Here is a 22,039-nt window from a genome sequence, read left to right on the forward strand (position 1 = left end):
CTTAAGGGCCCTTGTTCAGCTGACTAAGGGAATCATTCCGCTAGAGGTGCTTCATTTTACTTGAAGCCTTTGTAAAAGCAGCATTTGACATTATAATCTTTTGTGCTTAGAAATGTCCTAATGCAGCCTCATGAAGTCCTCACAAGTCTATATGACAGAATATATTATGACCAGCAGTATCCATATAAGGAAATGGAGGGATACAGGTAACAAATAATACCTCCAAGGCTACACAAGTAGTCAACGATGTAGACTTTGGTTTTGAACTCAAGCATCAGAGTCCATAGTGCCACCAGTGTACTGTATCATCTCTTCCTATCCATGTAACGGAGCAGAACCAAGTTAGTATAGTGCAGAATCTCTACAGATTCAGTTGGAATAGCTTTGTAACCTAGGTAAAATTCTAGCATTCTGTAACCTCCCACCCCTGCTGTGGCCTGCCCAGCCTGCTCCCCCATCAAACTTCTAAGTCCCTCATCATTGAGCTCCAGGACGCAGGCCAGCTCCCCACCCCCTACCCCTCAGTCGGGCTTTGCCCAGAGTCCTCTGCGGACAAGGCCCCACTGTGATCTATCTCTTCCTTTCCTTCTCTCCTGACTCTTCCCCCTCCCCGCGCATCTTGCTGTCCCTGGGGGCGGGGCGGCGGAGCCCAGCAGTGTGGGGGAGGGGCCACGGAGCGGCCAACACCATTTGTGATCCTCGCCTGCCACCTACCGGCCGACGCGGGTACGACCTCTGGAGGAGCCCCATTGTGCCGGATCGCGACCGAGCAGCCATTTTGGCTTCCCGACCAGCGCCCTTTCTCCCAAAGACGTCGCAGCCCAAGCTCTCGGCTGCAGGAAATGGCGGCCTGCGCAGGCGCACTCACACCGCAAGTGGCTACGTGCTAGCCGCTGGGAAATCTCGCCAAAGCGGTGGACCACGCCTTCTGCCTGTCCTGCGTAATATTACGTCTCTGTCAGGTTCGGCTACCCTCAGGTCCACGCCTTTTCTTGTTTACAGCCTGACTCTGTTCCCAAGCAGATCGTGAATGTGAAAGAGCAGGAATTGGCAACCTCGGCATTAGTACTGTTTTTTCTTGTTATTTCCGTTGTGTGTGTTGGGAGATGAGGTGCTGTCATGTGTAGTGAATGATATTCATGTAGACTGGCATGTCTAGTCTCTAACTTTCAAGAGAGAGTATCTCCTGCCCTCGGTTGTGGAAATTAGATGCCTTATTTACTAGATCACTCTTGGAGTGAAGAAGAGGGGAGATTAGCTCAGGAAGATATTCACCACGTAGATGGGAAAAGAGAAGAGACTGGGAGTTGTAAAAAGAAAAAACAAAATGGAGCAATGGCTCAAATGGTTGAGTGCCAGCCTTAATCAGAAAAGGCAAGGGAAAGCATAAAATCTAGAGTTCAAGACCCAGTGCTAGTACAAGACACACACACACACACACACACGATTTAACTATTAGCAAGGAGCTGGTGGCTCACAATTGTAAACAGGAGGCTGAGATCTGAGGATCTAGTTTAAACCCACCTTGGGCAGGAAAATCTGTGAGATTCTTATCTCTAATTAACCAACAAAAACCTGGAAGTACAGCTGTTGCTCAAGTGGTAGGGTGCTAGTATGAGCTAAAAATAAAATAAAGCAAGCAAGCAAGCTCAGAGACAGCATACAGATGAGGAGTTCAAGCCTCGGGACCAGCACAAAAAGAAACAGAGATGCCAGTTTCAAAAGTACTTGCCTCAAATGTTGAACATTTTGCAAAATTAGTGCACATTTTCTGAATAACAAAGCTAGCTGAGGTCTTTTTGTCCCTTCCTTTTCCTTACCTGAGTCACCTGTACTCTGAATGCATATAAGCTTTCAGTCACGATCACCTTTCTATCTCAGACATACCCTTAACTCTTTATTCGAACTAGGCATAAACCTGGACAGACTAGGGGCTGCTCTACGGGATACTGTGAACACAACAGGTGCCCCAAAGTGAACTTGCTCTTGTGGTCATTAACAATATTGTGCACAAAAAGCCAGTGAGCTCTACTTACTTTGAAAAGCCATCTCTCCCATCATTTCCTTCCCCCAAAGACCCACATCACATCTCTGCACACACACAGCTATACACAGAGGAAACACTGGGTTCTTTTGAGCTTCCTAGATCCTCTTCTCACTGTTTGTAGGACTCCTATTCATAGGAATCTAATGAAGAGAAAAACCTCAAAAACAACCTCTCTGTTAAACCATACCAAAGACTCCTTCCCTGCTGTAGTACTGATGTGTTGCTCAAATGTGGCCCACATCTTATCCAACCTCCCCCCTTATTCCACATAGACTGCATGAGGACTCCTTGCAAACAAAGCCATGCTTGATTTGTCTTGGTCCAGCCTGGACCAAACTGAAAGAGGGTGATACTTCCTGATTTGGGAGCACTAACCAGCTGGAAGCAATAGGATTTCACAGAAAGCTTCCTGGCCTCAGAGGCATTTGTTGCGAGGTTCCCCCTGGGCCTTCCTTCTTTGCCCTGTTCCTGAGACCAGCTCTCCTGCCTGGCCTTCCCAGACAAAGGCTACCCATGCATACCCATGCTTTCTCACTCCATTCCAGATTCTCAGCACTGCCTGTTGATGCCTTCCTTACCCCTTGGAGTTCGCCTTGGTAGCCTCCAGGTCTGCTACACTGCCATCCTTGCTATCAGCCAGGGCAACAGAGGCTGAAGTGGAACTGGAGCTGAGGGAAGAAAACAGAGAGGACTGCTGAGGTCTGCCACCGAGGTTGGCTGGGGCCCAACTTTTCCTCTTTGCCTGCCGCCTTCTCACAGGCAAACGGAACTGTGCCTGCCAGGGGTGGATGGTTTTTCAGTTGTACCACTGCTACCATCTGTCCTTTCCAGCCACATGTTCCCTTGGACTCAGCTCTCTCTGCTGAGTCTGACCTTGGGATTTCTCTCCCTCCCTCCTATCTGGTAAGCCACAGTACAGTCCCTTGGGAACAGGCTCACTGACAGTGCTCAGGACAATGTGTTCTCTTGGATGGCCTCCCAGTGTCCTCCCTTCCGCTTCTGGTTCCCTACCACCTCACGGTGAGTTCATGGAGGTTGATGCTGAAATGTCCTGGGTCCAATAGACTTATCACCTGTCCCACTTTTCCTACTGCCCCCAGTAGCTCTAGATCAGGCCCCTGCCCTGCTGTGAGCACCTGACATTTGAAGGAGCTGAGAACTGTGGGCACTGGAGCTTGGAATGAGTTCTGCGGGCTGGGTCTGGCAATGGGATTGGTCCCTGGGGAAGTTGCCACACTCTTACTTGACAGCTGCTGGTCCAGGCTCACACGAGTGACAGCTGGCACCATGTACATCCTGATCACCCAACAAAGGGGTGGAGCTAGCACCTGAGCCCCACCTGTTGGAGGAGGCCAAGCTGGTCCAAGTTCAGGACTTTTTGTACTGAAAAAAGTGGCTTTCTGTCCCCAAAGATGAGGAACTGCTCAAAGGACACGTGGGACAGTGTTGCCTACTGGTTAAGTGCAACAACTTAGAAACACATGGTCTGGATCCCAATCACTGCTAGTCTCTCCTAGCTGTGTGACCTTGGGCACACTGCCTGACCTCTTTGGTCCACTGCTCTATTATCAGTAAACTAGGAACAAGCATCAGATCTGTCTCGGAAGTATTCTAACAGAAACAAATGAACTCATGACCAAGTACTGCAAATACTGCCTCAACCATAGCACATGCTAATATGCTCCCTGCTCTTACTGGATCTTGTGGTCATTTGTAGGCACAGGGACCTTTTCACTGTCCATCTGTATTTACCCAGTTGCTACAGATTTCCTGAGCCTCTATTACCCAGGATCCCTGCTGTGAAGCCACATCCTCTGTCTCTGTAAAATACGCATACTGATGTTCACAGGGTACCGTGTCACCTGCACACATCTGTGCCCTCCACTTGAGTAACATTTACTAAGACTCCTTCATGTTTGTCCCCAAGCCTACTCATACCAGTTGTGTATCTATAATGATTACACACAATGATTGAACAAACGCATGAAAATGAATGGAAGAGGAAGTTGTTCCACAGGAGTAGAAAGCAAAGATTTCCTTTGATGAGGGTGCATGAGCAAGAAAGATGGCCCAGATAAATATTCAAAATCAAAGCACCCAGAACCAGAGCCAATCATATTGGACCAAAAGTTGACAGTAGCCAATAATAAACTGAGGCAGTCTGCACCGCCATGGGGAGAAGACAGGGGAATAGCTCCCCTCCCTCCCATAGTCTTCAGTGCTCAGAAAGAAAATGACACTGATTCATCCACCATTTATATATCCATCCATTTCTTTATCCCTTTTGTTTTCCCCATACATTCTATCTGCCCAAGGCAAGGCCCAGCTATGGGATGGACCTTTGTCTAGTAGCCAGGCCTTGTACGTGCTCTGCAGGAGCTTAAGGGCCAATATGAAAGTGGTGGGGGAAGAAGAAGCAAGATTGGAACACAAGTCATTCCAAGAGAAGTGGGAATCCCAAGACAAAGGAGATGGTTGGGGGCAGGGCATGGGAGAAGCAGCACACAGCAATCCCAACAACTTACCAGAGCCCCCCACCCCCCAGCAGCCTTAGCAGTTTGGAAGCTTGAGCCTGGCCTATCACCAGAGATTTGAGAGTACCTGTGTGTCACAAACACCTTACCCTTTTGTGTCAGAGCCATTGTCTTCTCCAATGGAGACTTCTGGTGTAGACCCTGTGGCTCCAGATTCCTCGGTGCCATCACTCAATTGCGTAGCTGATCTGTTTTAAGAAGAAGAGCATTTGACTGCGATTGCTCTTTGACCTTACCTAACTTACAAGTCCTGAGGGCAGGTCTCAAGGACTGGAAGTGCAGGCCCTTGCTTGCCTCCTCCCTACATAGCTCTGACAAGAGTTGAGCCAACACCAAGTGGAGTCTAACAAGTATTTCTGTGTTCAGACTTGATTGTTAAGGAACAGAGGCAAGAACCAGAGCAAGGTGGAAACTTGGAGAGGAGGACATGTTGGGGGCCAACAGGGCAAGAGAGCACGGGGCAAAGCGTTAGGCCATCGAAGGCAGAGATAAGGTTCTTCCATCTATCTGGGGCTCCATTTCCTCGTTCCCAGACACCAGAGTCCTGACTGGGACTCCAGGGTGCCACACTGAGAAGACTGGAGAGTGGGTTCAAATTCTCATGGAGGAAATGGGGATGTGCAGTCCTTGCTCACCAGATCATTCTTCCCTACGCAGCCCAGAGGTTTGCAGGGTGATGGTGGCATGAGCAGGCACACCCATCCCTCTGGGCTCATCCCTCTCCATCATGGCTCTGATTCCTCATCCTTCACCCTCTGTTCCCAAATGTCTCCCTTTCTCCACAGGCAAGTCTCTGCTAGATGTTCTATAAACATGTATACTTTCTTTGGTCATTGAATTCCTCTGAGTGTCAACCTGGGAAAGACGATTTGTTCTAGAGTAATTGCATAGAAAGTGAGGCAGCTTTTGGTGACTGGAAGGAACCCATTGAGGGCCAAGAACTCGGTTCACTGGGTGTTCTTAGCAGAAAGCTGCCCTTCCCAGGCCCCCCCTCCCTCCCTTCCTTTCTTTCCTCACTCCTTCCTTTCCTTTCTCCCTCTTTCTCTCTTTCTCCCTGTCTCTCTCTCTCTCCTTCTTGCTGGTTTATCTCTCTCTCTCTCTCTCTCTCTCTCTCTCTCTCTCTCTCTCTCTCTCTCTCTCTCTCTCACTCACTCTTTGTGTGTGTGTGTGTGTGTGTGTGTGTGTGTGTGTGTGTGTGTGTGTGTGTGTGTGTGTATACCAGTACTGAAGCTTGAATTCAGGACCTGGGTGCTATTCCTTAGCTTTTGCTCTAAAGGAAGGTGTTCTACTATTTGAGCCATAGCTCCACTTCAGCTTTTCACTGCTTCTTAACTCGAGATCAAAGTCTTTATGGATCTTGGGGAGGTGCAGGAGGGAAGGGATAGTAGGAGGAAATCAAAGGACAGGGTAACAATGTTCAAGACAAGATATGTACTCGCTACCTTACTCAGGTAACTGTTACCTCTCTGTACAGCATCTTTACAATAAAATAAAATTAAAAAAAGAGTCTCACAGACATTCAAAATGCTGGATCCTCAGATCGCCTTCCCCTGAGTAGCTACGATTGTAGGTGTGCGCCACCAGTATGCAGCCCAAGCTGGCTCTGAATTTGTAATCTTCCTACCTCTGTCTTCTAAATGTTGGAATTACAGGCATGTACCACAACATCCAGCCCCATTAATTCTTATAACAAATATTCACTAAACACCTATACAATTGCACGGGGCACACCAGAAATAGTCCTGGTCCCAGTTTCAGCTGCTGATCTTAGACCAAGGGCCATAGAGTCCTTCCGCTGGGTGCACATGGTCTTTGTGTTCTTGGGTTAGTCTGTTCCCTGGAGTGCATTACCTTTTAGAGTCCGTGTTGGGGCTCTTGAAGGTTTCCTCGCCAGCCGAGTTTCTCTTGAGTCCTACAGAGCAAGGTGCCTCCTTGTCTTTGTGGCCGGGGGAAGACCTATGGAGGAAAGACATGTGTGTTAACCACTTAGGAGCCACCTACACGCCAGGGGAGCCAGTTACGTCATCCTCAAATGCCAGTCGTCTAAAAGGAACTTAGTATCTCCTATTGATTAACTAACTGTCCACAAAACCTCATTGCTAATAATATTTACTGGGGAGCACACCCTGTCCTTATTATTTTCTATGCAACCCCAGGACATGGGCAGTGTTGTTATATTCTTATATTCCCATTTTCCAGGTAAGCCACCGTACGTCTGGAAGGCCTGAGTGACGTGCTCCAAGTTCTACAGATAAGAGGAAGAGGTGGGATTTGAACCCAGCCTGAGTTCAGAGTCTGGATGATGCTGCCTACCAGGTAAGCTAATCTAAATCTCAAGCCTCAACTGTTGTGCTATTGTCTTTGAGGCTGTGAGGAAGTCAGCCATCACCGTCATCTCAGGACGCCATCAGTCCTAGCTGATCGTGGCTACTCCCTCGTCCTTGCCACCTCTCCTCCCTTCTGTCCCTTAAATGTCTGGGTTCCCCGAGTTCCTCCCTGTCCGCACACTTGGCCACCTGCTGGGCTACCTACATCTGTTCTCTCCCCATGGCGTCTACTGTCTCCCTTGAGCTAATGACTTCCCAATAGTTACCCACGTATATTCATGGGAGGCCGTCTGAGAATGAGACAGTAGAATGCAGTGGCACATAGCTAAGGTGGGGGTGGCCAGAACCCCAGGGGGGACAGTGGAACTTGAAGCAACACAGAATAAAATGGAAAGCAGTGTGTTGCAGGAAGCGGGATCCAAGGAGCAGTATAAGGGGACCTAGCGATGACTTTTTGATTCATCTTCCAAGCTACTTCTTCTAGGAAGCCTTCCCTGAGTTCTCAGTGTTGCAGGGATTAAGGGATCATCTTTGATGTATGATCCTGCTTCCCTCTCCACACTCTGGGCTTCACAAGTGGCCCAACCATCTTCTCTTGGGCTCAGCTCACGGCTCCCAAAGCTGCCGGCCTGTCACCTGCCTGTACGGTCCTCTGCTTCCCCTAGAAAGAGCTAGGCCCTTTGTACTCCAGGTTTCTTGTGGTCCTGGGCTGGAGGTGGGGGGTGGGCTGAGGACAGACAAAGGCAGGCTAATTCAGGAATCTTACCCAGTTACCAGTGCTCCCCCCTGCCCACCACAGAGGCAAAGCAATTACCACAGCGGCTACAAGAGGCTACATGAACCCAGTGTCCCCATGCAGCCCAACCATACTGTCACTTCCTGTGGACTGGGGCACACAGTGTGGTTAGCATTGGCCATGACTGCATTGACTCCATCATCAGACATAGAAGCGGTCACTCTGACTCAGAGGGTCCCTACCGTCCCTGGATCCCGCTGTGGCGACTGACTGCAGCCTCACAAGGCCCAAGTGCACCTTTCATACTCAGTGTTCAGTGAAAGAATTAATTGGGGATAGAAGACCCAGGATTACTGGCACCTACTAATCTTTCAGCTCCACAGTGGCAAAACCAGGTGGCAGGCCTCGTCATTTGCATCCTGTCTCCCTAGAATGGTATACAGGAGCCAGGTGCCAGAGACTCACATCTGTTATCCTAGCTACTCAGGCTGAGATCTGAGGATCACAGTTCAAAGCCAGACTGAACAGAAAAGTCCATGACTCTCTTAGCTCCAATTATCCACCAAAAAGCCCAAAGTAGAGGTGTGGCGGTGTGGCGCAAGTGATAGAGAGGCAGCCTTGAGCCTGAAAGCCAAGTGAGATCAAGCCCCCTTACCAACATGCAAACAGAGAAAAACAAAAAAGAAAAAGAAAAAGGATAGTATAGAACGAAACAGGGTCACACCAGAGTTCTCCATACCTCATGCTTTCCAGTTCCGGGGCCACCACGCGGAGTCCTGCCCTGGGTGTTGTGATTTGCAGGCGGACAATCTCCTCACCTCTCAAGCTGCAGGCCAAAGGAGAAACTGGAGGGTTGATGATGGGAAAATCCTCCAACTTCCCCATCTGTGTAGCATCCAGGGACCTTTTCCCTCAGGCGTCTCCTGGCTAGTGAGCAGGACACTCATGCCCACCAAGCTCCTCCTTTGGTTTGGCTTTCAGCTGCTCTTTAACCTTAAACCTTCTGAGTACTGCAGCTGATCTGGGGCCCCTTACCTTCAGGCCCCTGAGGAAGGAGTAGAAAGGGGGACACACTGCACCTTGAACTCTCTCAGGCACAGCAACAAGGCCTTCTGGGTAGAAATGAGACCATATCTGTGTGGCAACAAGAAGCCACAGGATTGGCTTGAAGTAGGGTGGGAACTGATGTGATCATATTCTCCTTACAAAGGCTGGAGGCACCTTTAGATGAACAGGGACATTTGGATACAGGCACATGAGAGAGAAGGTGGCCACGTGAAGACATAGGCAAAGACTCACAGAAGTAAAAAGTTGCAAGCCAAGGAATGGCATGGACAGTGAGCAACAAAAGCTAAGAGAAAGGCCTGGGGCAGATTCTCCCCTAAAATCTGCAGAAGCACCATGATTCTGCCAACCGTGATAAGACTTCTGGCCTCTCACATTGTACAAAACTACATTTCTATGGTTTCAAGCCACCCACTTTCTGGCATTTTGTTACAGAGTCTAAGCAGATGAATACAGGGGCCATCTTGTCTCTCCTTATCTGTTGCCCCATACAAACCTTGCCACCTTCCCAAACCATAATCTGTAGAGAGCTCTAGTGCTATATGAAGTTTTCATTTGAGCTGATTACTACAGAAGACCAAGAACAGTTTGGAAGTTTGCATACCATTGGATAGCAGGCATTTCCTGAATCCCCAAACTGATCACTGAACACCCACTATGTCCCTGCACACCCGTGGGAATGGAAGTGACAGTGACCTGTGCCATAGAGCACATTAACCCATCCTGACACCATCCTGACAGAGAGAAGGTGTGGGGGGTGGGGGTGGCGTGGGGTGGGGGGGTGGGGGTGGAGGTAGGCTGGAAAGGGAAGAATTCCTTCTCAATGCACTTAGTTGCAGTTCTCATAGTTTCCAGTAGGGGGCAATACTAGGCTCTTTCTGCAAGTTCTGCAAATTAGCAAACCTATTATCAATACCACTGCCCAGTAGGCTAAATATTGAAATGCGATATCCTACTTATTTGAGACAATCTTGAGTAAGAATTGATGCTTTTTGTATGACGTATATGAAAAAAAATCAAAGTAGTGAAAGGTAAAGGGACTTGCTCAAGGTCACTCAGCCAACAGGAGGCAAATCCAGGGTTATATTTTGTGCCAGAAGCCATGCTCTTACTCACTGTTCCCTAAATACTGTTAGGTTACATCATGGGATCAATACCATAGGACCAGAACTCAGAAGGCTGAGGCCCTGCACTGATTTCAGGAGGCAGAGAGCTCATAAAGCATGACCAACACAGCGAAGGACAAGCAGCTCAATTCACAGGGTGCACCGGAGTCATTAGAAGGTAACCTTTGGACTGACATGTTAGAGTCAGGATGAGGGAGGGTCAGGATGAGGGAGGACACTGCCATGATATAGGATATAGCCCTCGCATCAACCTGCTTTGTTAGGACCCAGAGTTTGGTTGAGTCAACCCCTCTGGTTGGGCTTTTCAGATGGATAGAGACAGGAACTAGGCATGGGGGGGGGGGGACCACTGGTGACTGCCCAGCCCAGTGCAGCATTTGATTGATGGAGTCAGAGAACAAGACTCTCCAGAAGCTCAAGACTGGCCAGCAGCTCAACGGAAGTAGCTGTGGGTTTCATATTTAGTTTTGGCTGCAGAACTTGAGGGGAAAAGTGTCGAAGGCATCAAGGTGAGCCTACTATTAAGAGTTTGGACCCATCTCCAGCTTTTCGAACTAGTCATACTCTGACATGGGAAAATTCCTTCTGTCTGCTCTGTTAGAGAGCTGTGGAGTCTAGAATGTTCCATAATCTAGCTTGAGCTCCATTTCCTAAGGCCACTCAGGCAAGACAATTTTGCCTCTCAAATCTGTCATATAGTACTACTCAAACTTCCACCTGTACTCTCTATTAAAGGCATCTTAAAATTATTCCTTTTTTTCAAAAGATGAAGAGAAATTAAAATGTATACTGTTGTGGGATGGCTCTTGTCAGATGTGTATGATATTTGGAGACAGGGGTCTCAGAGTACTGTAAGGTCACTAAAGTGCTCCCTCTCCAGTATAGCTAGCATTCTCCAAAGAAGAGATGAAGATGTAGGCATATATATGGGGAAGATTATTCAAGAACACAAAGAAAAAGTGACCATCTACCTGGCAAGGAGAGAGTCCTCAGGAGGAATCAAGTCTTAATACACCTTGGTCTTGGATTACGTCTCCAGAACCATGAGGAAGTTTCTGTAGCTGAAGCTGTCCAGTCTGTGGTTCCTGTCTATGGCTGCTGACCTAACCCCGTCAACCACTAAGGCTCCTACATACCATCTGACAAGGAGCTCTGCAACTGTCTTTTCCAAGCTGTAAGGTTCCTTACAGCTAGGTGCTGGTGGCTCACACCTGTAATCCTAGCTGCTTAGGAGGCTGAGATCTGAGGGTTCTAGTTCAAAGCCAGCCTGGGTAGGCAAGTCTGCAAGACTGTTATCTCCAATTAACTACTAAAAAGCCAGAAGTGGAGCTAAGGCTCAAAGTTGTAGAACAGGAGCCTTGAGCACAAAAGCTCAGGGACAGTGTCCAGGCTCTGTGTTCAAGTCCTAGGACTGGCACAAAGATCCCTTATGGATGGGAGCTCTGATGGGAGGAGTAGGGCAGACAGTGAAGGGTCACATGTCTAAAAGTGGTGGAAGCTCAAGTTGGACGGTGTCAAATGGCTCCAGGAGAGCTAGAATAGACAGTTGTGGTCCAGGAAGTGACTCATAGGGATACACTCTCCTTTTCTAGCCTCAGGTGTTTCTCAGGGTGCCACAGAGGTGCAGAACTGGGCTTGGACAAAGCTCTCAATCTAGGCAGGTGCTTTCAACTGCAGCAAGCAGGCAGTGGCACTCCCTGGAGGACTTAGCACTATTCAGTGCAAAGTACAAGGAGGTATTGATGCTCTTCATCTGAAGACAAGAGAGCACCATTATCTACCTGGACACTCAGGGCTTAGAAATCAGGGCAAATCACGGCCCCGCCTGGACTGAGATAAGCAGGGCTCAGCCTGCCCCATGCCCTGTCACCACTCTGCCAGACCTTCTCTCCTTGGCAGGCCTAGCCAACTAGGCAGGTGGGAAACACCTGACTAACACACAGGGTAGAGCCAGCTTGTGGCTGAGTCCAGCTCCTGGACTCCTGACTTCCAAAGGGTGGGGCTAGGCACACTCCTCATGCATCCGATCTGCCCCTATCTGCACTGGCAAAGAGGGCAGCCGTGAACAGTGCTAGGGACTGCAGAGTTTCTTTCTCGGGCAGGCTGAGATTGGCCACTTTATAGCAGCACCACGAGCAAGCTGAACAAGAGCACGCTATGGCAGCCGTGGCTGGCCATCTGAAGCCCTCCAGTTGGTACATTTTCTTGGGATGCTTTGCCACTGTGAGGCTCAGCCGTGCAAGGGTTAAGGTGACACAGATAAGCACTGAACAGACAAGAACCACGCGCTCCCTCCCTGGAGGCAGGCTGTTTTGCTCTTTTCAGCCCTGGGACATCCATTCAAATGAGCTCTTACTGATTTCTGCTCCCTGTCATTCTGCCACTGGCCGCATGGGGACAGTGAACCCAGGCCCAGCAAGGCTCTCTAGCATCTGAGTGGCAGAGATGAGTGATTCATTACCTGCTCAAGCCAGAAGTGGGTCTTGCCAGAGTAGGTGGCTGCCGGCTCCCCTCAGAAGTACCGTCCTCATCTACCACTTCAACCCTGCAGGCAAGAGGAAAAGTGGCACTTGTGGTCATCTTGGTTGCTCCAGAGCCTACTGGCTCCAGTGCTTTCAGTGATGCCCAAATGAGGTGATCATGAAGTGGCCCAGGCTGGGGAACACAGGTCCTGCAACTCAGGGTAAGGATGGCGTTGGCAGCTGAATAGTACCTTGACAAAATTCACGTTCCTTACTTAGTTACCAGTAGTGCGCTCCTGGAATCCTAGCTACTCAGGAAGTAGAGATCTGAGCATTGCAGTTCGAAGGTGGTCCGGGCAGGAAAGTTCATGAGACATTTATCTCCCATTAACCAGCAAAAACTTGGAAATGGAGCTGTGGCTCAAGGGGTAAAGTACTAGCTTTTAGTGGGAAAAAACCCTAAGGGACAGCATCTAGGCTCTGAGTTCAAGCCTCAGTACTGGCACATACACAATCCATGTTCCTTGTGATTCCAATCACATCTGGAAATAGGGTCTTTGGGGATGTAATCAAGGTAAAATGAGGTCACATTGGATTAGAATGGCTCCCAAATCTAATGACAGATTTCCTTCTAAGACAAGGCAGATCTGGACAGACACAGACACCCAGAGAAAAGATGGCCATGTGAACACAGTGGCAGAGATTGGAACAAGTGAGGTACAGGCCAAGGCACACCAAGGATTGCTAGCCATCACCAGAAGCTTTCTCCCTTGGTGAATCTGGAAGAGATCAACCCTACCAGCACCTTGCCTTAAGACTTCTAGCCTCTATAGCTGGGAGCTAGTCTATTCTGATGTTTTAAGCCACCCAATTTGTGATATTTTCTGACAGCAGCCACAAGAACCAAATACAGTTAGTGACACAGTGAGACTATTCTCTATCACTTACTTTGTGTTGTCGCTACCCCATGCGTGTGATATGCTAATCAGCCTTTCTGGTCATTCAACATAGCAAGCTATTCCCACCTCTGGGCCTCTGGGCCTCAGCCTAGAACACCTAGCATGCTGATGCTCCTTGAACTTCAGTTCTCAGCTTGTTATACAACCTTCCCTCAAAGGCCTTCCTTGTCCATCTAACCAAAGGTCCCTAAGAGACTCAAGTTTATAGAAGTTTCTTTACCCTCTCTCCAAAATGTTCCTCACCCAGAGCGGGACCTGTCTCACATAATCACACCCCTCCCTCACTCTCTTAGAATGTCCTGACATCCTGTTTGCCCTTTAGGACTCATTTCTAATGTCATGGTCACCTCTCAGGGAATGTCTCTTGGTTGCTCTGGTCCTAAGTAAAAGCAGAGTGTATGATAAGAGGCAAGAAGACTTTTGCTGGGGTCAAGGGAGATACTTCCTAATGGATCTTGGACAATGGGTGGAACAAAAGCATGAAGCTTAGCTAGCCAGAGATGCTCAGTAGCAAGCCTCTGGACCCAACTATGTCTGGAGGTACACAAATGAGGTCAAGAGAACAGCAACACGTTGTCAGAGTGCCTGGGAAATGTGGTGGCACCATCTTGAATCATGGACCCAGCTTGATTAGCCACTGGCCTTTCACAAGTCCTGCTCAGGGACAACAATCCCCCCTCCTTCCCTGTCTCCCCACACTCCTGCTGGCAGGCAGCCTTCTACCATGGCCAACAACAACAGGCTTCCATGGCTTTCCTTGATGACACTTACCTCTTTGCAATAAATGGGGCCTGGATCTCCTGGGTAGGACTTCTGGAAAGGAAGCAGACAGAGCCTATAGACAGTGACCACAGCCACTTACTCCAGAAATTTCTAGGTGACCCTCCTATACCCAGATCACAGCTTCCCTCATGAGGGGCAGAGAGACTCCCTCCATTTTCTAGAAAGCACATCCAAGAAGCTGAGAAGGTCCCTGTAGGAAGGCTCTTGGGAATTTTACAACCCAATCTTTCACCAGGCAAAGGGACTGGAAGCCTGAGGAAGAAGGAAGTATTCCAGAGCATGGAGCCAGGTGGTAGCAAAGCCAGACTCAGAGCGCAGACATGTGGCCTGCTGGGCCTCCTTGCTGTCTCACTTACCCAGTGGTCTTCTTGGCCGCCGACAGGACATAGGAGTGCTCCCGGGAGGCTGTCTTCCTCACTACACTGCTTGCAGCCTCTGACCTGGAGCAGCATGGGACACGTGGTAAAGTGGACACACTGTGCCAGTGTAGTGTAGGATGTCGTGAGAATGAGTCAGGACCACCCCGTGGGGATGAGGGAGGAAGCCATAATGGTATCTGCTGCAAGGACCATTCCAAAGAAATGTGGACTGCTTCCAAGCACACGGTGTGTGCCCAGCCCGGCCCTGGATGCTGACAGCCCCACCTTGGCACATGGGTGCTATCTATTCTCTGTCATTCACTGGGCCTGAGGGGACTGTAGTGACTTGCCTAAGAGCACAAATCTAAGAGGTTGCAAAGCAGGCATTCAATGCAAGGTAGGTGTTAGCTCCTGCATTATTCACCTGCACTACTCCTGCTCAAGGTACTGTAGTTCCTTCCCTATGATTGTCATGCTTCCAGGCCTTCAGCAAAGGGCCTTTCCCATGCTCCTGAGCCACGGATGGGTCAGCAGAGCTACAGATGGGTGGCCAGATGTCAGCCCAAAGCAGAGCCTCCGTTTGTGGGTAAAGTTACATTCAAAATCCCAGAGCGCGTTCCTGCCTCCTGAGTGTAGTGTAGGGCCTGCTACGACTTTGCACATGACACACACATGCATAGAGGGTGCTGTACACAGCCCCTATCCTAGAGATCTTTGTTCAGTTTTCTCAAGACACTTTCTAACAAACATAGAATCTCCTGAAGAACCTACAAATGAAGCTTCGCCCTGAACTTACTGCTGGCCTATGTGTGGTACATTCTGTTGCCCCAACTGGGCAATTCCTGTCAGCAGCCTGGACAGTCAGGCCCTTGTCCTGCCCATGAGGGACACCACCCTTACCTCCGTTTTTGCTCATCTGAAGAGAACGGCAGCTCTTCCTCTTCAGCTCCTGATGTGGAGCTGCGCCTGATGTTATAGGGTGCCCTGGGAGAAGAGAGGCAGTCATGGCTCTCCTACCGCTTCCCCCCTGCTCCTTGTCACAGCCTGCCACTCTTTGTGGTGTTGCTTCTGGACATCTATATGCTGTTACTGCTGCCCTTGGGTCTTAGCTTGCACCATTTCCTCCTTCCTGAGAGCGGGCACTCTTCCCCATCCCCTTCCCTCTAGACCCAGTTCAACTCGCCACTTCCCTAGAATGACGGGCCATCTACTCCACAACACTGGGTGATGGGAATGAGGGACCAGCAATATAAAGCCCCTGGGAAGTACAGGCACTACTTATAGCTTTATTTTGATTCTCCTTTCCTAAGTGGGGGCCTCTGCTAAGAATCCCAAGGGGAATCCTGAGGGAGGGGGCATACCAAAGGTTCACATCTTAGAAACAAGTCCGATTGAGACAAAAAAATGTTCATATCTATATGCTGCCAGGGCCAGAGACAGTTCAAGGATCATCAAACTCTCAGGCCAGCCTAGCCCAGATTGAGAGCCTCACACTTAGAGCGATACAGCACGTTGCCCAGTAAACACAGCCCACCAGCAACAGTCACATGCCCATGGCCCATGGTCCTTTCTCCAGATCCCTGCACTCCTAGAAATGTTTTTGTAGTCAAAAAATGCACTGAAGCCAGGCATGGCAGCGCAGGCCTGTATCCTCATATGCAAAAGGCTGAGACATGAGGATCCAGAGTACAATGCTGTCCTGGCTACATAGCGAGACTTTGCCTCAAACATTGAACAAAAATAAAACCACTATGTATAGCTATCCAGTGTTATGGGACTCTGGTTGGCACTAGATCCCAGCTGCAACTGGCAAGGGTTGTCAAGTCCATGAGAGTAGGTTTCCCATCTCTTGCTCGGAGCCAAGTGTCTAACCGCTCTCAGTAGGCCCAATTATTGGGCTCAAAATTTGGGTCTGACAGTGCATACTTACAGCTTCTTGTAATCCTCAGTGGTCATCTTGTAGCCAGAGGAGGAGGGGCGGGGATTACCCGCTCCCATCAGTCCGGTAGCACTGGAGAGGCAAAGAGTTCCCATGTGCCCATCCACAGGCCCTCTCTTGTTCCCAGACTCGCTCACACAGCCCAGCAGTCATGTGAGTGACAGATGGCTGGGGTGTGGGGGGAAGGAAGGCACTGGTAGCCTTTCCTCATTGTTGTCATCCCTGAAAGATACCTCTTGCCAACAGATTCACTGTGCCTTCTTCCTGTCCTCTCGTCTCCTTGGCCTTTCCTTTCTGATGGAGCCCCAGGTGTGCCTCACACCATGAGCTTGGATAATATGCCCCATCAGCCTTCTGATTGGCTAAAGCCAAGATCCCAGAATATGCAGTGTCAGCTGTTGGGCCAGCGGACCTCTGGCTCAGCTCCTCACAGCTGCATCCTTATGCCTCTGCCCCACACTGCACAGGCTGCTGTGAGAGCCAGTCAGGATATCTTCCCACACACACCATCACTTGCAGGAGGTATACCCCTCTCTCTGCCATGAATCTGGACAGGGATCATGCCTTCCTTCCAGCCAATAGGTCAGTACCCCAATAGACATACCTTTTTGGAGCTCCATTAGCCTTAGGAAAGTTCTGCTGGGGCTGAGACGAGCTATCTATGGGCTTGGTGAACACTCCCCTGCAAGAGAGCCCAGATGTTGTTGAGAAGTCAGGGGGTGGCCCAAGTGGCATGGGAAGGCAGGCAGGGATCTGCAGGCACTTACCGGATGATATAACCAGAAGAAGCCCTTGTGTTTGGAGGCCTGCTGTGAGAAAATGAGGTAGGAAGTGAAATGAAGCCTCCCTTGGAGGCATGAAAGGGTATTGGCTTATGGGTGTGCAGTATAGCAGACTGAGGGGAGCCAGACATCCCCGTCCCCTTAGCCCAGGTGCTCCCTCCATCTGTTGCTCGCAGTCTCTCCCAGGAAGAGCGGCCATAGCTCTTTTGTGGCCAGGCCCAGCATGGCCCTGACTCCTGTGCCTAGGAATGTGTGTTCTATGGCTGCTCATTTACTGCAGAAGTGTCTCTCCCAAAGTCCAGCTTGTTCCTGGTCTGCCTGGTCCTTACGCTTCTGCAGGAGAGCTCTCCTCAGCTCTTCTTACAGACAGCCGTCCTGCTCTCTGCTCTCACAAGTGAACGAATTCAGGATAAAGGTTCCCCAAAATGTCTAGGTTTGGGCTCAGGGACAGGAGATCAGGGCACCTCCAAGAAACCTTCCTAAGAGCTGGATATGGAGACAAGCACTCGGGGTAGACAGTCCCTCTGTCCACCAATGGAAAGGCTTTGGGCTAGAGCAGTGAGGTCAGGTCAAAGGGTCATGCAGAAGCCCAATATTCTTCATCCCCACACACCCTGTGTTTCACAAGGTCGTCAACCTGCAGCAACACTTAGAGTGAGACTCATTTGAGCCAGGTGGCTCATATGAGTGAATGTCTGTCATACATTAAGGAAGCTAGGACTACGTGCCAGTGCTGCCCATCCTAATTCCCACTTGTCTCCTTAGGATATATCACTTTACTTGAGCTGAGCCCGTGTCCCCGGAAGGAATGTGGGCCCCTAGAGAGAGGATCTAGGTCTCAATGAATACTATACCCTGTGTGCCCAACAAAGGATCTGGCAGTACGTAGCAATTTTGAGTCATTAAGCAAGGCTGAAGTTACTAGAATCTGCCCTCTGGGCCACACTGCCTCTACCATCACCTGCAACTCCCCCTTCCCAATGCCACTGCCAGCAGTTTGGAACAAGGACCGAGCATGTCATTCAGGAGAGTGCCTTCCAACTCCAGCAGGATGTGCCCACACTTCTGATGGAAAAGCCTTAAACTACAGGCCAATTCCATGTGGCCAGCTATTAGTCTGAACTTAGGGGGACAGTTGGAGCAAACTGGTAAGGCTCCCCCGGCAGGCTAAGTGCTGTGTGTGCTCAGCAGTCAGGACGACAGGCAGGACTGAGTCACCGGTGAATCAAAACCGCCTGAGAACCCTCAGAGATATGATCTTCTTTTCTGCAGGGCAAGTTTAGAATCCCAGCCTTGTTAATAATTTCTATCCCATGGCCACCTGAAGCCATAGCCTAGAAGGGAAGTCAGCGCCATTGCTCCTGCACTGCAAGGCTAGGGAGTGGATCCTTTCCCTAGGGGGAAGCGCAGCAGAAAAGCCTTACCTTCCTTATGGATTTCAAAAGACTCAGTGTTGCTTTTCCTGCTCCTGCTTAGTTCAGGCCTTCTATGTGTCCCCTGTGCATGGTCCACTCTCTCTGCCTCCCAAGATACTACAAAGTTCCAGGGCACCACCTCTTACCTGGCCTTGGAGACCTCCCCAGGTGATGAAAAGGATGTGGCCCGATTCCGACACGTAGGCAGCTCTCTGGTGGGGGAGGGGGGAAGCAGGAAGCCTTGTGAAAGACCGGCCCCCAAGGGCATCCGTCACCTGTCACCCGTGGCCTCCATTGTAGAGGCTGCTGAATGCCGCCATTCCCACCTCACCTTCTCCTTCCCAACCTTCCTCCACTGGTGCATGAGCACATAGATGCCCTAGCACCTGGGAGCTTTCCCGCTCTGTGACTTGTTCTAGGTCTTGCTTGCCCTTGGCTGGATTGCCTTCACCGTGCTCCATCAACTCTGACTGGCCAATGGTCACGATTGGAGTGAGCGCTAAGGGAAAGCGCCCCTCAGCCTCCCCCCAAAAGGCTGAGGCCCCATGGATTGTACAGTCCCACTCCATTGCTGTCCTCCCTCCTGAACTTACATGGTGCGGCCCTCGGATTCATCCTGCTTGGTGATCCAGCTCTTGTCCCCTTTCAGTATGGTTCGAACTTTCATCTGCTTGAGGACATTATTGCGCTCCTCCTCACCTGGAGGCAGGGGCTTCCCTGGCAGGGCCAAGACCACACAACTTTAAAAGGGGAACCCTAGCCCCAAGGCCCTGCAGCCTCTTTTCTTTTCTTTTGCCCTCCCTTTGCTGCCTGGGCAGCATTCATGGCCCTTGTGGGTTATGTGGAACAAGATAAGTAGAGCACCTAGAAGCCTAAGCTCACCTTTGGTGCTGCTTCCCAGAGCTGAGATACTCATGGTGTTTGCTGCGCAGTTTCCTTCTCAGTTGATTCAGTTGTAGCTCCTGGGGACAAAGGCAAACATATGTTAGTAACTTCATATGTTTGCGATGGCTTGTGGGTCGCTTCTATAGTTGGGATGTGGCTTAATCCCTAGTTCATGCGTTGGAAACTTGGTTTCCCAGTGTGACAATAGTAAGGGGTGGCGGGACCTTTAACAGGTGAAGCTTGCTCACAGTGGGGGTATTTCCGTGGGAATGAATTGTAGCTCATATGGAACTCTACTTCACACGGCTGAGTTGTTATCAAGGAGTGAGTCTGGCCAGGCCTCAGTCTCTTTCTGGCTTCCCATCTCATTGTGTGAGCTCATCCTCTCACATGCTGTGCTGCTACTGTGATGTCATCAGCCTAGAGACACTCAGCAGAGCCAAACTGCATGCCCACACCATGCCAGCCTCCTGAACTGTAAGCGAACCCAATCTTTTCTTTATAAAGTTCCCAGCCTCAGTAACAGAAAGAAGACTAATAGAGTCACTAAGTCATTTCTAGCACAAGAAGATAAATCGGTCTCCTTTGCCATGGGGGGGGGGGGGTGGCAAAGACTGGTGGAGTCCTGACTGGAGGCCGAAGGCCAGGGAGCAAGCACTCACTGTACCTACCACTGGGGAGTGACACCGCTACCTCCAGCTCACCTGGAGGGCACAGAGCTCTCAAGCTGTCAGGAACTGTCTATTCAAGTAAATCACTGATAGGGGCCAAGCATGAACTTACTAATGAGTGCCAATGACCTCATTCTGTACCCTTGGTAGTGTGGGGGAGACTGCTGGCAGCAAGGGAGCCTCTGCAGGGTCTTGGAGACTGGCATGGGGTTAAGACAGTCCAACTGGATTCAGAAGGTGGGACTGGAGCTAGTCTCAGGGCAATCAGGTGGCCTGACTTCCACGCATGTAGGGAGGACAGGGCTTGAGGAATCAGCTGCTTTGGGGCTGGACCATTTTTGTAACCCTGAGTAGCTGTCTGATGGACTTTGGACAGGTCAGACAATCTCTCCATGCAGCCTCAGATTCATTTCTTCATTTGTAAAATGGGACTAGGAGTCTGACTTTCAGGATTTCTGTGAGGACAGGAAAGATGATTGGACAATTGGTCAGGAGCCAAGTAGCAGTAACTCTCAACTTGTCTTTGCTGGAAGAGGGAGGGTCCGTACTTAAATGGTCTGGGGTAATGCAGCTCTCTTTGGTTTAGGCTTGGCTCCATTTCCAGTGAGGAAAGCCTAGAGACTCAGTGCTAACTCTTAGCAGGACCAGATGAGGGTGAAGTTCTGGTCAGGCCCCACATTAGCGGTTTGCTTTGCTCTTCCTCTTGCCTCCTCTGTGCCCTGCAGGGTGGGGGAAAGGCAGCAAGGGGTGGGCCATGCTGGTCTCTGAGCCCCTCACAACTCGAGGGCTGTTCACCTGTCCTCCAGGCTGGGAGTGACTCAGAGCAGCAAGGATACCAAAGGTCTAGGATGTGGGTCTACTCGCTGTCTAGAGTGGTTTCAAAAGAGGACCTGGGAGGCTCAGAGGGGTCAGCAGGTGAGAAGTGGGGGCCGGGCTGTGCTGGCACAGTTCTGAGGAAGGAACAGCTTTTCTCCCCAGGGGCTGCCACCCTGTGGGCCCCTCCGGGGCTAGGCTCTGCCAGCTCTGTACTGCTGCCAGCTGGCAAAGCCTGGACATGTGTGGAAGTCAGGGGCACACTAAAAGGGGCAGGGCAAGGGGCCAAGACCAAACCAAATTAGCCACGTCAGCAAGAGCTGGCTCTCCCATAAACTGCACCAAATGAGCAGTCCAGGCAGCCCAAACCCGCTGCATGCCAGGAACGGCACCTCATCATGGAAGATGGGAGTCCTGCATGCCCAGCCCCTGCACTGAACTCAGCTGCCACATCAGACTGCTGTCAAGATCTCATTCCACAGGTGATCTTACAGCTGCATAGGCCCAATTACCCAACTGTCTCTATCCTGGCCTCCTGGGGAGTGGCCTTACAGGCTGGGGCACACGGGTAAAGTCAGGCCCAGGTAGCCTGAGATCTTGGTCGTTGGTCTCCTGGTGCTACTTGGAGAACTTGCGAGAGTCCTTTGCTTTCTCTGGGCTTTAACTCCACACCTGCAAGCAAAGACCTCGTACTACTTGATCTCAAAGGGTCTTTCTAACCCTGTCAGGCTGTTCTTGCTGATTTAGCTTACTTTCTTCAGGGAACCTCAAGGACATTCTTCCTTTTCAGGACCTCAGAGGCTGTGGCCACTGGTTTTCACCCATGAATTCCATCCCAGGCCCAGCATGAGACTCGGGAGCTCCTCAGCTTCCCTTGATAGATTTAATGGCCATGCTGCCTAGAAGTCTTCTGTCAAATCTGAAGCACATAAGCTATTTCTCAAATCAATATAGACTTATACATGTGCAGAATGACATAAGCAGAGAGGCCATTGGCAACTCCCAGGCCAAAGGGGCAGGGACAGAAGCAGATAAACACCAGGGCTGATACTTATGCATGGGCTACTCTCTCTCTCTCTCTCTCTCTCTCTCTCTCTCTCTCTCGGAACAGGCTGCATCTCAGAAGTCCAGTTTC

The 22,039-nt window shown here is 50.2% G+C and overlaps 1 protein-coding gene across 3 annotated transcripts in view; it reads right to left on the reverse strand.

The window, feature by feature from the left end:
• The window catches only part of Znf185 (zinc finger protein 185 with LIM domain), a 59,910-nt gene that overhangs the window by 26,260 nt on the left and 11,611 nt on the right, over positions 1-22,039 (reverse strand). Inside the window, exons 2-15 of one of the 3 annotated variants that reach the window (XM_070039547.1) lie at positions 19,418-19,497; positions 19,129-19,252; positions 18,682-18,747; positions 17,106-17,144; positions 16,943-17,020; positions 16,330-16,410; positions 15,300-15,383; positions 14,397-14,480; positions 14,029-14,070; positions 12,298-12,381; positions 8,384-8,470; positions 6,433-6,537; positions 4,671-4,769; positions 2,626-2,715 (exon numbers count right to left, since the gene is read on the reverse strand). In XM_070039547.1, the coding sequence (XP_069895648.1) occupies positions 2,626-2,715; positions 4,671-4,769; positions 6,433-6,537; positions 8,384-8,470; positions 12,298-12,381; positions 14,029-14,070; positions 14,397-14,480; positions 15,300-15,383; positions 16,330-16,410; positions 16,943-17,020; positions 17,106-17,144; positions 18,682-18,747; positions 19,129-19,252; positions 19,418-19,451 (1,097 nt within the window). In that variant the 5' untranslated portion in view covers positions 19,452-19,497. Of the gene's footprint in view, positions 1-2,625; positions 2,716-4,670; positions 4,770-6,432; positions 6,538-8,383; positions 8,471-12,297; positions 12,382-14,028; positions 14,071-14,396; positions 14,481-15,299; positions 15,384-16,329; positions 16,411-16,942; positions 17,021-17,105; positions 17,148-18,681; positions 18,748-19,128; positions 19,253-19,417; positions 19,498-22,039 lie in introns of all 3 variants that reach the window. The other 2 variants (XM_070039546.1, XM_070039548.1) reach the window with 2 other exon arrangements.

Source organism: Dipodomys merriami, unplaced genomic scaffold, assembly GCF_024711535.1.
Source record: "Dipodomys merriami isolate MVZ:Mamm:240054 unplaced genomic scaffold, mDipMer1.0.p SCAF_3, whole genome shotgun sequence".
NCBI classification, from domain to species: Eukaryota; Metazoa; Chordata; class Mammalia; order Rodentia; family Heteromyidae; genus Dipodomys; species Dipodomys merriami.